Raw genomic sequence first — 14,058 nt, forward strand, 5'->3', positions numbered from 1 at the left:
CCCAGAAAAGATGGTAGATACACTGCTGATCTTCCCATTGCCTCTTGTTTCTTACTGCCTGATCCCAATTCATTTTCTCAGGCATGTTTTTCTTAACAGTACCTGTGCAACCATCAGCAGCACAAGCAATCATAAGTCATTCAACTTAACTGATTTGAACAGATGTAACAGCAGGGTGGTAGAAGAACAAACCAGAAAGCACATTAAAAAGGGGCAGGATTTGACACTCACCTGACTCGCCTCAAAATTTACCATCCAGCTCCCTTACCTGGAGGGTGATGGAAGGGGAAGGGCAGAACAGTAACTACTCAATGGGCAACAAACTGAATTTAGTACCCCAACACCTACTCAAACCATGAACTACCTGAAATCTAACTCCCTGGGATTAGAATACTAGACTAGATTTAGTAGTTTGATATCTTGGTTCTGGCAGTGGACCACATACGATGGTGCACAAGAAGCAGGAAAATCCCCCATACTGCCCTGTTGCCAACTTACAATGCTTTGTCCAAGGAGGAGAATTCTTTTCTCACCCCTAGGCAATGGGTTTGTGGTCTGTAGAACATCTGGATGTTCCTCTCAAGCAGAGTTATAGCACAAGTATTTTTTTAGGCTCATAAAACTAATGATCATGAATACTACCTTCAAAAATCATACGTGTGCAAAAAAGGCAGGTTAAGAGCTTGCCACAACGAAATTAACATCCAGTGTACAATACCATCAAGAAAGAAGCAGCTTAAAGCCTGGAAACATTTTGGTTTGCTTTTCTTTTCCAGGAGTGTCTTAAAGGTTCTGACAGTTGACCTAAAATCCTTTTACAAAGGGCATGAGCTGTTCACCTTGCACATGATGTGCCATTGAAGAACAGCATATCAATCCAGTCCTAACAAGTTGAGAACATGCAACACAATTTCACAGTTATCTGGGATGGTTTTCCTAAAAGTCACCTCAGCAAAACCTTGCCTTTGTCTTACTGTTTCCACTCCATGCTCCAAGCCAAATAATCATGCTCATACTCTTGAAAGATGATTTAACTTTCTATGCTGAGATGCCACTGCAAAACTGAGATCTGCAGTCAGATATAAATACACTTCCTGAGATTTTAGTAAGAAAATTAGGGTGCTAGGTGCAGGAACAGGAAAATATTCCTGAAAAAAACTCTCATTAAAGGAAGTGCCAGTTTCTTTCTACCTCAAATTTTCTACATTTACGGGCTATTTCTCAGTTTCTGCACTCTCTTTGATCTTGAATTGCCATTTCACACAACTTATCTAATAATGTTGCTGGAAAGAAAACCAACGAGTTTAATTCTGGGGCCCTCTCTTCCTTGTTCACTTAATGAGAATACAGGATCATCACAATATCAGATTTATATCCTGTCTTGGATTCTAAAAATGTTTGTTCTTTCTGATAAGATCAATTCCACTGCAAAGAAACTCTTTGAAGAAAAGCTCCTGTCTAGCCATTTAAAAAACTTTTTATTTTTCTTTAGCCTGAGTCTGGTTTAATATTTATACTGCAACAACATATCATAACATCTGTAGCCTAGATAGGTTTTCCAGGATAGAAAAACCTAAGTATGTTGAGTAGCTTCTATTACTAAATCTTAATAAACTGTTTTTGTTAAGAATGTCCTTCTGAACCTGTTTTTCTGAACAGGTCAACTGTCCTGAACCTCTGAAACATTAAAGTGGCAGAAGAAGCAATATTGTATTGCCCAGCTGAAGATGGAGCCAGATGATAACAGCTCACTTTGCCCATGTTACTACAGTAAGAGCACAAACAAAATACTAATGTTCTCACCCCCATTTTAAGGATGGAAAATTAAAGGTTTTGGCCATGCTCATACACTAAACTGCCACAAGAGATATTTAGATTTTTCATCGAGTAAATCCAAGCCAGGACTTCAATCAATGTTTTGTTCCTTCAAGGAAATTAAACTTGACAGTTTAATTAGTATTGAATTTGTGTATTTTTTTTTTCCGAGCTACTAAAAAACCCCTCAGACTTTACCCTTCCAGTCTTCAAAGTGTCTTGAAAAAGGGGATAGGTATCCCTGGAAAATTAACACTTTAAAATCAGATATAAAAAAAATACAAAGCAGTGATGGCACTCTAGCTTGTAGGTCATTATATTTTACAATTGTTTCCATTTGACTTAAATAATAAAAACTCTGCAGAGTGCAATAAAAACTGGAAATATCCCTCTTGAGCTTTTAATTAGGAAACATGAGAACTATAAAACCAAATCTTAGCACATGCTTCAATTTTGATTTCACTGAACTGCTATTGCAGTGTAGCCTGGAAGAACCAGTTGGAATTGGAGCAACATTGTACACAGGCGTTAAAGGAGAAAGTAGAAACAGGCTGCCATTTTCCTACTGCATTTGCAACAAGGTGAAACAATGAGGGGAAGAGAAAATAAGACACAAAGAGTAATAACAGAAGTGCTCATGGGGACTGGCTAATGCCATACACACAAAGCATTTCTAACTGGTGCCTTAAAATCACGTAAAAGTAAGCAAATTAAAATATATACATATACATATAAATTCCTGAAGGTTTGGTAAAAAACTGTTCTTTGGCTTAAGCAATTTATTGAAATTTCCTTTGTGTGAAAAAAGCCAACTTTTCTTCAAAAACTCAATTCTAACTACTTCTGAGTTTTGCTTCAGCACTTCAAAATTAATATACTCCAAAACCTGTTTTCCCACAGAGTTCCTGTTGAAAAATCCCAGTTCCTGGCATGGTCTTACATAAACAAATAAGATAAATATCAGATGCCCTCTACCGGCCCTGTGTTTAAGTTAGACTTTCAGAAGTTAAGAATTTCCCAAATTCCTTCTAGCCCTTGCTTTTGTTACAGTGGAGTTGCAGTTTCCTGCCTCTGTCAGACCACTTCAAAGATTAAAAATGCGGTCAGTTTGATGGTGCAGCTGTCAGCGTGCAATAGGAGCGTGACAGCAACCAAAGGAAGCTGAAAGGACTGGGAGGGAAAGCTAACAGCTCCAGGAAAAAGAGCTGGGTTAAGGGAGGAGAAAGGAAGATAGCTAGAACAAGGATGAGTACCAGAATCGACACATGAAAGAAATATGGATGCCAGGATGCACAATTCAATATGTCAAACATGAAGGGAATGGGGATACACACCCCACTACACAGCCTTTTAAACCCTTTGAGTTAATAAGTTTTCCTGAACAAATCAGTTTTTCCTCTGAAAATGCACTTTTTTTTTTTTCAATTAAGAACATGCATGGCAGGCAGTGCAAATTTAGAACTATCACAACACTCACTCCAGATTCCTACCTTGACTGCTAGGAAGGACATGCTGCAGCAGGGTTAGATTTGTGTCACACATGAGGCTTCATGAATGGCCAGGTATTTGGGATGCAGGGATGTGAATGTGCAGTAGGAGAATATGTAGAATTGCAGTAGGGGAACATGCTGACTACAGACAGTCCTTGAAGCAATTTCTCACTGGTAATAACCTCAGCTCTTGGCATGCTCAATGAGCTTATACTTCACAACGCTCAGGTTTTGCAATTCTCTCCTCTACACAGAAACAGACCTGTAGTGCTCCCTGCCTGCCTCCCCAGGAGGGTGAACACTGCTGTATTTTTCTTGAGGTTGCAGAGGCAACTTCACCACCTTTGCTGTCCGTTTGTCAGGTTCAGGAAAGGGCAAAACCCAATGCAGAACCCTCCATTGTGTGTTTCTTACCTTCCCCTCAAACCTGGCGGTGGCTCCCAGCTGCGCACGGATATTCCGAGGAGGAAGAGTAAATGCTGGTGCTTCAGTGGGGACAGGGGGGCTGAGTGTCAGGGAGGTTTTGGAGACTTGAGTAGATGTCACCAATTTCACATCCCCCATCATGTGGACTGCAAAAGAGAAACAAGTGGTAATATAGAAATTATCATGTTTAATTAATTTATGAGAGAACCAGCTAGGAATCAAACCAGGGGCAGAGGTTCTGTACTTGTGCTGTATGTGTGCTGTACTTGTGTGCAGAGCAGGTTCTTCAGCTTAAGGTGACAGGTGTTATTTTCTAGGAGGGGAACTGAGACCCAGGAATGGTGCCTGTGCCCACAGTTGTGGTCAGGGTCACAGTCTCGGGGTGAACTCAGTTTGAACTTTCAAGGTCAAAGCCTTAACCAAGAAGTCGTCCTTTACAACTGCACTGAGAGGTAATAACTTATTTCAGGAGGATATTTTCATATCATGACTTTGATTTTCCTGGCCTAGAATACAACTAAATCAATAAGTCTCAGAAGTGAGCCAGTGTTAAACAAGTACTTATGAAATAAAGAGACCTCTGTTTGCACTGGATTTAAGTTGCAAGCAAGAATGTGGAAAATCTGATTTTTCATACCAAGCTTTCAAGATCTTAAGAAATATCTGGATATCTCTTTGCAAAGTACTGCTAGTACAGAACAAATGCTTTTGCAGAAATTCAAAGTCTTTAGTTTACTGCAAATCCTTCTTAATAGCACATAGACCAGTAAAACAGCATGGAAACCAAATTTTATAATGCTACAAGAATGGCATTTTAGAGACCTATTTATGGTTATCTGCTTCAGAAGAAATTCTGACGCTGAACAGTTCATATTTCCCAAGAAGAAGAATAAATTATGGTATTTTTTAAAAGTAAAATTTCATGGGTTTCAGGAAAAAAAAGTAGTAGCTGACCCCAGTACTAATTCCTTGAATTGTCTATGTAAATTAGAAGCCCCACTGTAAAATGCCTATTTCATAGACAAATTTGACAAAGAAACCCACTAATAAGTCATGTTAAACCAATGAAAAATACTACCGTTTAGAAAGCAAATCCTTTCAAGATATCAGATAAATTATGCACACAGATTTTCAAATAATGCTTGGAATCTCCTTCCTCATTCATAAGAACACAGATGATGTGGACTTTGGATTTCTTCTGGCATCTGTCAGCATTTCTGTATGTATATTGACATTAAAGCCCCCAGAAAATCCTCTAGTGCTTCTAGCATTTAAATTGCTGAGATCAACACAGAAATAGGATAAAGATGATTTCCTTAGCCATGATGTAAAGCTTCAAACTGAGAAATTCTGCCTTCATTTCCACAAGTGAAACTTGCAGTGAATGTCTGTATTGACAACCAGTCACTTGAGAGCACAGCATGTCTCCCTTTCCAATACAAGGACCTCTTTAAACACACACAGGAAAAAAAATTCTTTGTACTTTAAGGAATGATATTAAATCACAATATCATTTCAATAAGAAAGAAACTGATTGCATTTCCAAAGACACAAGATGAAATCAAAGCCTTGCTTCTCTTCTAACAAATGTACTTAGTACCTGAAGGGACAAACAATGAAAGTCTCTCACAGCTATAGTCACTGCAATAAACAATTTCCCTGAAAAAGGGGAAGAATTATTTGTTCAAATAATTGTTCTTTCATTAAGGACAAGACTCCAAATTCATTTCTCCACTCAGCTGAAACCATGATTTACTCCAGTGGACATTCAATCAACTACTCAGCTGTAAAATGCTGTATACTGAGTCCATATCTGCCAGCACATTTCTAAAATATATTTTTCTTTAGAGATGAAGACCAAACTTTTCAAATAACCAGTCTTCAGTACTTCTTCCCATGTGTCCTTCTCCCCTACTATGATACACCTTTCCACAGGCTGTAAATTCCAGTATTGTAATGTCTCCTAGCTTTGAACTCTTAACTAACAAATCATCCCACTACTAAAAACCTGCAATAAAACTTTCAGATCACCAGTTGTGACAATAACCACTGATATAACATAGATAGTATGAAAATCTTTTCTTGTTGCTCAGACAGAAGGGACAAGACAGGAAAATCAGGAGGCACCATAAGGCAACACAATCTAAATTGCAGTGGAGCTGCAATACAAACCATAAGAGACCAGTAACAAAACATCTCCTTCCCCACACATCTGTATTGACTTTGCAGAGTGTTTACGAGACCAAAACAGCATCAGAGAAAGCATATACCACCTAAATATTATTTTTAAAATAATGTTGTAGGGTAGTAAAATTGAAAACAAAGCTAAACCCAACAGCCAACATCCAGAATCCAATCCAATGGTGTTCACCCATGCAAAGAACACTCCACTTTGGTCAGTGCCATTGCAAAGTTCGAAAATGGCAAGAGGGAAAATTATAGGTATTACAGATGCTCACAGGACTTCTGTAGGGACAAAATGTTCAAGGTTCTGTACTTAGGTACGAGGCACTGCTGCCACTGTCACAGGGTGACTGTGACACTGAAATCCACAGAAATCTGGAAGTGGTACCAAGTACCTGAAACAGCTGCTGGCACATGGCTGGAAAACACACAACATTCAACATCCATTCATCCTCCAAGCATCACTGAGTTCAGGTATGCATTGCACAAACTGTCCTGTGGGTAAAGTCCAACTCCAAGCTCTACACAAAATGAAATGAAATAAAAAAAGAAATAAAAAAGAAACAGTGTAGGAGGAAGTAGAAAGAAAAACCAGAAATCCTGAACAATTAAGCCACTCTTACTGGTCAGGTTACACTTCTATTGCATGTTGGTAAAATACCAAAAACTATGGACAAACTGATGTGCAATATAGTGAGAGTGTAGAGCATAAGACATAGCTAGTCTTTTACATAAGAACATCTTGCAAGGATTTAAGCTTTTTCTAAATAAAGCATCTAAAAAGGATTGAATTTACAAATTAAATGCTAGCTCAAATCAGCACAAGCAGTTTTCTAGCAACATAAGCCTCTAATCATCCACATTTAGCAGTCTGACTTTAATTAACCATGGATGCTTCTAGTAAATAATTAGGAAGTATCCTTTTACAGCTTAGAGGATGTTTAACAATTCTGTTCCTAAACAAATAACTAATTCCATGTTGTGCAGTCGGATGTTACTAGGGAACTACCATGTCCAAATATTTTAAAGAAATAATGTTCCAGAGAACAAGTCTTGTTCAAGCTTACAATTTGATAGACAGGAAGAAAGAATACACTTAAAAGTTATGAAATGTGATTTTTTTTCTTTTATTTAAGCAACTCTATAGAATAATATCCCTAAAATATTTTTATTAGGTATTTCTTGCTCCTGAATAAGATTTCAATGATGCTACATGAACTCTTAACATTTCATCTCACATGCTGTGCACACCTAGACTATGGTCTTTAAACAAAACCAACTGTAACTGAAGTTGCAATGCAAACATTGTGGTATTAAACATAAAAGAAAACCACCATACAAATGTTGGCCTGTAGATTACTGATGTGGTTAGATGGCATTTCTAATCTGGATTTTTTATTTTTTTTATTCTTAATCCTCTCTAAAAAGCACATAAATCCTTACAAATTCTCACAGTGTGCCCTCTAATCTTTCTAATACCAAAGCAGACTAATGTGTTTCAAGCATTTTCTACTGGGAACAAATCTCTGTCACTCAATACTCTGCTCCCAAAAATAAACTCAAAAAAGCAAACACTAAGAAATCTACCTCATAGGGTTTTTTTCCTCCACTTATTTTATAAAAGTAAATACTTACCATCAGCTTCCTACATAACCATTTAATTATACCAATTTCCTTTCACCAAGTCCTTCCTCCAAGGCAGGAGAAAAATGAGTTGCAGAGAGTGCCTGTGTGTGTGTGTGTGTGTATGAGAGAGCAAGCTCAGGCAAGTGAGAGGAAACCAGAGCTGCCAGCGGAAAAACCTTTATTTGACTTACTGATATTGCAACTCTACACTAAGCAGCACATTTTCACTTGGTCCAGCTATTCTGTTATTTTAGTCAGACTGGATTCAATAACCCCTCAACCATCTCTGAAATCTGGATACAACCTTTTGAGTGCTTTAAAAATACGAGCTAAAGGACAGACAGCCCTGGGGTTGGAGCATTTGTCTGCTGTTTGGGAGTCGTGGTTGAATTCCCTGCTCCATAATGGGCTGCCTGCATGACCTCAGGCGAGTCACTAAGCCTCTCTTTTGCCATGGCTCCCCATTTGTAAAGTGGGGATTATTGTACTTCCTTACCACAAAGAAGTGCTGTGAGGATAACTATATTAGAAGGTGGGAGCCAGGCTACAGTAAAGGACCACATAAATAGAACAACTAGCAAAAGGCACAAAATTACCATAAACTTACAGGAAGCTGGATCTCATTATACCTTTCTTTCTTTATAAATCAGTTAGGGGGTGTTTTGTTTTTTTTAAAGCATGTATTTTAAAACACTGGGTACAGTTTATTCCCTTACACAGATCACTGAACTCAGACTTTTGCCACGGACTAAATGCTATCCATTATGCTTCAAAATCTTCAGAATTTAAATAAAGGTTTTTTTCTATTCTAAACCTGCTTGAGTTTCCCCTTCTCACACAGTTTATTTGCTTTCTTGCAGCTTCTTTTTTTACCACAGGATGACATGCACAAGGACTAACATGTGGTTACCATACTTTTGCACAAATTTATAACTTAACACGTTCTCCCCTGAAATGCAGACATGAATTTTTGCAGCCATATGACTTGTGCCTGTCTTTTCAGCCTTGCCCTACAAGACCACACAAGGAAATATTCTGCCTTCTGTCAGCTACTGATACTCAAGAATCAGCATGTAGGAAGAACAATAAACCATAAAGGATCAGCAAAAGTTATAAATTTGTGTGCCATTTTAGCAGAGGAGAAGAGGCTGGAAGCTGGAACAAGAAGTAAGAGACATGGAATGCCACCAATCATGGCCATGTTGTTCTGGGCAGCTTCTCCTTCAGACACAGGAACTGTAACAGGTATTGGGCTCTATAGGAACAGGATTGTGATGCTACAAATAGGATTCATTTGAACTGGTAACAATTAATTAATTAATAAGAGTGAAATAAGTATTTTTCTTTCTTGAGGGGATAATAGGATACTGCCCATAAATCATGCTTTTTGTGATGCTCAGATCTTGTGCCTGTGCTCTGCTATTTCTAGGTCTTTCTAAGTGCTGCGGTCAAGCAGAACTTGAATGTGTTCTGATACTATAGGAGTAAGAGAAATTTCCTATCAGCACTGACTTGACTAGGGTTTCTTCCTCAGTTGTTTGATCAATATGTTTCTTGCTCTCTACAAACTGGTTTCTAGAAAAGTCAGTTTGTAAAAAAAAAATTTAAAATTTAGGAGTTTTCAACCCAGACTCCTAAATGTTCTATCCTTTTCCCAGTAAAATTTGATAGCTACTATTAGGCATCGCAGTAGGAGCAGGATCAGATGCCAAAGCTTCATGCACAACTTCACGATCCAAAAGTTTTGCAAGCTAAAGTTTTGGCAAATGTGTGTACAATCCTTGAGTATGTTCCCGCAATATGCTTTTGCATAACTGACCCACACAAAATGGGAATTGCAGATCAACTGGCAATTTGTGCTGAAGCTTAGACTCAGTAAAGTGACAGCAAAAAAATTTCCAAACTAAGTCACAATTTGATTTGTGACAATCACTTCACAGATTTTCCCAGAAGCAAGTTCTTCAAATCCCATAATGTCAATGCCTTGAATTTCACATTCAGCACATCAGCCAAGAGGCTTTGCATTAGCATAAATCTTGCCCATACACAGAAAAAGGAAAGAAAAGGTTCAAACTCTTTCAGGTCTCATTTTAACAAAATACTGCATAACATATTGCAGCCGCTATGTTCCATTCTGAAACAATCAAGTTTTCCAGGGTGTTTCAAATACTGAAATACTGTCAAGCTCTCATGTAGCTTCATGTGAGATTCTGATAGGTTTTGAGCTAGGAAATATAGAAGGAGTTTTCTGAAACTGAGGCCATTTTTTTAATGTGGCAGTGTATGATATCTCTAGGATACAGAAGATGTGGCCTACAGTTCTAGAGATAAGAGGTGCTCTGTGGCAAACTTCCTTTACTGTAAATCTTGTGTATTCTTCCAAGAAGTACAGCAATTCCTATGTCCAAGTTAAATTGATTAGTTTTTGTTGAATATGCAAATTGCATCAGTGGCTACTGTAGAAGAATCTGTAGGTAGAAATGGTTAATCTGGCATGACTCAGAACAAACTTCGTAACTAATATTCAGATGATAGGTCTCTGAGAGACTAAAATATATTATATGGCTTGCATAACACAGAATTTAATTATTTTTAGTGGAGAGAGATGTAAGAAGCTAATCTGTCTAATCAATAAACCTTTTGCTTTTATTATATTTGCATAACTAATGGAGCATGGACTTCTAACTGAAATGGTTTCCATGGTAAAATGACATAGATGGGTGAGGAATTTCATCCTGATCTTATATAAAAGAGTATCTCAAGATTATATTAAGTGACCTACGTTTATTTAAAGCCAGGTCTATTAAAAGACAAAGATGGGAGTAAAAACCTTTATTTATATAAACCCTGTAAGAAAACAAACAAATGAAAAATCACCCATGTTCTTTTAAAGGAAAATCATGCCCTCTGTACAAGTCTGTGCTGCCTAGGAAATATTCACTAGCAATGATGAATTCAATTACACACAGTTGTAAATGTCCTCTGACTTTCCTCAATTTATCAGTGCTAATTAGGGTACTAGATAAAGATACCAGGTCCACTGGATATGTACAAATATCTAAATTCAATTACTCTCAGTAGTTCATGTGGCTGCAAGGGTATGTCTAACATGAACCCTGATGTTTGCCTTTGAACAATTACACTTTAAACGTTTATTGTTAAATTAAAGCAGCTGCAAGGGGTATTTCAGTGTTTCAAGGAAGGGTGCAGAAATATAAAGAGAAGTGAGAAATGAATGTGTACCTTTGATAACACAGAATCATCTTGATTACAAACAGACATGCTACATTATTCAATTATTCCATAACCACTAAGCATTAAACTATAGGAAAGAACACACCCAGTACAAAGCAGATGTCTTAAAAGAATGCAATGACATTTGAAGACTCAGGTTTAATTTGAAACATCAGATTAAGAAGCAGTAAATCAAGAGAGACCACAAGAAACAGCTTCTTTGCAGTCATTATCTTGGAAGAAATATGAGTAACTAAATGTGACATGCATTGGGCAGGTTCAGTAAAGCATCTATACCTAAGAACTGTTTTATAGCAGCAAATTGAAGCCAGAGGCAAACCCAGATGGCAAACGGGATGCAAGTTGGGCTTGTTCTTGCCGATTCCAAAGGGGCTTGCTATAGAAGCACACTAGGAAGAGTAATTCAATCTGACTTCAAAATCTCTTACAATTTTAGTTTATAAGCAACATTTAAAAAGGTGGCGGGGGGTGGGGGGAAGAAAAAGGCAAAATCTACAGAAATGTTTTCAGTGTACTAAGCAACAGGTCACTGCCAATAAAATTCTACTGGTTTTCCTTTAAAGGGTTATTTCTACTACTCAATATATACCAAAATCCAAACACTTAGTCTAGAGAAGGTGTGGACTAAAAATCTCAGTCTGAATTTCATCACTGACAGCTGGTATCATAAAGGATCAAACTTCTAGTAACATCTTTCATAGTCCTTAAAGAAGGATTTTCAGGATATGCAGAGCTTGCACTTAGAGTATCTGAAGAGAGATTGTACCAGGCCTCATCTTACCAATATACCTTTTGTTTAATTTGTGTCATGTATCTTGTGCTTGACAAGTACAGAATAACCAGTACAAGCTGGTGTTTATGATAGAAAAACACATGTGACAAAGACCATCCAAAATTCAGGGACAATTCAGGGTGTGGGTATGATCATTGAACAGCAGGATCTGGATTAGTAACCTGGTTTTGCAGGAAGGAAAACAATTTTCCCAGTACTGTGCTGCCTTTCATGACATACACTGATGCAAGCAGCAGGGAAACCAGTAGGAAGATACTTCTTTGAGGTCATCTTCTCACAGCAGGTGGAATTTGCATTGTTTCTCCACAATCTCTATGGATCACCAGTGACTGACCACCACAGAACACCTGAGCATTATCTGGAATACCCAGATGACAATGTATTTAAGAGGACTTGCACAAAACATTTGGAAGACAAGCTCTTGAAACCATCCTGAAATGCAATTTCCAGTTATTGAAAAACTTCCAGTGCCAGTGGATGTGAAGCTTGTCACTATAAGCTGATAGTAGCATAAAGTTTGAAGTACACAAGATAAATTTACAACCACAGCTGACTTCAGACCTTAATACTCAATATACACAAGTCCAAAAATACTGCTTTGCTAGCATTTAAACACTCCCTTCCATTCAAACCCCTTAGAAGTAAGTTATATATAGGCTCTCTCAGCACTGAGGAAGAAGAATGATTCAGTGCTTCAATTATTTTGTCTAGGATTATAGAGTGGGAGACTATAAAAGAAAATGTAAAAACAAGATCTCAAAGAACCAAAGGCTGAATAAAAATAATTTGACTTCTAAAAAGAAAGAAAAGTCTTATTTCCTGTTTATTAAGTACAGTACTTCCTTCTAGCTGAGTGCAGATTTCAGAAAGTTAGCAGAGCTTACGAGTTTTATTCTGGTGCACATTAGCATGGGACAAGTTTTGAGAGGTCTGCCTACCCTTTGATATAAATAAAAAGTAAATTCTGTAAAAGTCCTATGTTGTGATGTCTTAGCAGTGGTGGAAGGTTATGCTAAATCAGCAGGTTACAGTGAAATTTCTGTTGGTTTGGGGTTTTATTCAGGTTCCACCTTTCAAAGAGTTACCACAATAACTTTCCTTGCTGCTGATGCTGCAGGTGGTCAACTGCTGTTGCTAATTTCCAAGCCAGTAGGGCCATAAAACTGCATGAAAGGTGAGTCATGGAAGATTAGTGGTTCATAAACCACAGAATTTTTAGCCTCTAAACTTTACTTTATGCTTTAGTTTCAAATATGTCCAGAACTCAAAAAAACAAAGACAGTCCCAAGTCTGCCAAGTCCTAAACTATTTGGGAAAATGAACACATGTACTCTACTGGCTGAGGTGTGTGAACCCTGGGGTAACATTGGAAAGAAACCTGTTTACTTCAGCCAGAGATAGACTGGGCCATGGATAAACACCACTAAGTTTCCAATTATATTGCAAATACTTAATCCTAAAGGAATTATTTCTTCATTTGAAAGAGCCACTGGTCCTCCATGCTGAGATACTCTGCATAAGGCCAAATTCTGAGCTGCCTTCTATTCTGTGAAGTCCCATTAACTGTCAGCAGATAGCCCAGAGCCTAAGCTTTCCTGCAAGTTTATTTTTTCTGGAAACAGACTTTTTTTTTATGCATGCAAAACAGCATGCTCCAACAATCACTGGGTATACATCAATCATTAACAATGTATTTGGTGCTGCAAAACAAAAAGAAGCAACGCCTTGCAGAAAAAGTTATAACCTTGGTCTGAGATGGGGCTATACAATAATAGCTCCTAATTTTTTTCTACAGGAAAACTTCTGGACAATGCAGTATCTATCAGAGAGAATGGTTGGTCCACAACACCCACATTTCCCATCTGACATAGGACATCTTCCTGTGACCTTCTCCCCATTTGTATTCATAGATAGATGGAAGTGAAACCTTTAAGAGTGTCATTCCAAGAGAGCTGTAACAGAGATCAAGAAGATTAAGCACTCTTCCGATGATGAAATGTGAACCCCAACATGCATCCTACAAGCTGGGCATTTCTTTTCTACTTTACCTCTACTGTCCAGATTTTAGCAATGATGTAACCAAACAAAACCAACTCCTAACACTGGAGCCATCTTTCTGCTCTTCTCACAGGTTGTAAGGTTTCTCACCCAAAGCTACCTGCTGCATTTCAAGCCTAAACCACCTCAGGTTTCAGAAAAAATTAAACAAAAAAGGTAGTATTTTTACAAATTCTTAAACTGAATAACTCCCCATAAAGGCCCCACTAGGTAAAGGTGATAGTTATTTTCAAGCAATTGAAAGCTTGCTGTAAATAAAATGAAGACAAATTTATTCTCACTGTTCATGGGAAATCAGATGTGAAGTCATAAGCTTTTAATTGTACCATGGACAATTCAGACATAGGAAAAAGTTTAATAATTAAGAATTGAAGAACTGGAAGAGATTGCTCCAGGAGTCTTTGGAGACTT

General features: G+C 37.8%; 1 protein-coding gene across 3 annotated transcripts in view; it reads right to left on the reverse strand.

The window, feature by feature from the left end:
* MYLK (myosin light chain kinase) overlaps positions 1-14,058 on the reverse strand; it is a 199,129-nt gene that overhangs the window by 140,460 nt on the left and 44,611 nt on the right. For all 3 annotated transcript variants that reach the window (XM_033064001.2, XM_033064003.1, XM_033064002.1), the window contains exon 2: positions 3,720-3,877. In XM_033064001.2, the coding sequence (XP_032919892.1) occupies positions 3,720-3,877 (158 nt within the window). The remainder of the gene's footprint in view (positions 1-3,719; positions 3,878-14,058) is intronic.

The sequence above is a fragment of the Catharus ustulatus genome, chromosome 7, assembly GCF_009819885.2.
Source record: "Catharus ustulatus isolate bCatUst1 chromosome 7, bCatUst1.pri.v2, whole genome shotgun sequence".
Lineage (NCBI taxonomy): Eukaryota > Metazoa > Chordata > Aves > Passeriformes > Turdidae > Catharus > Catharus ustulatus.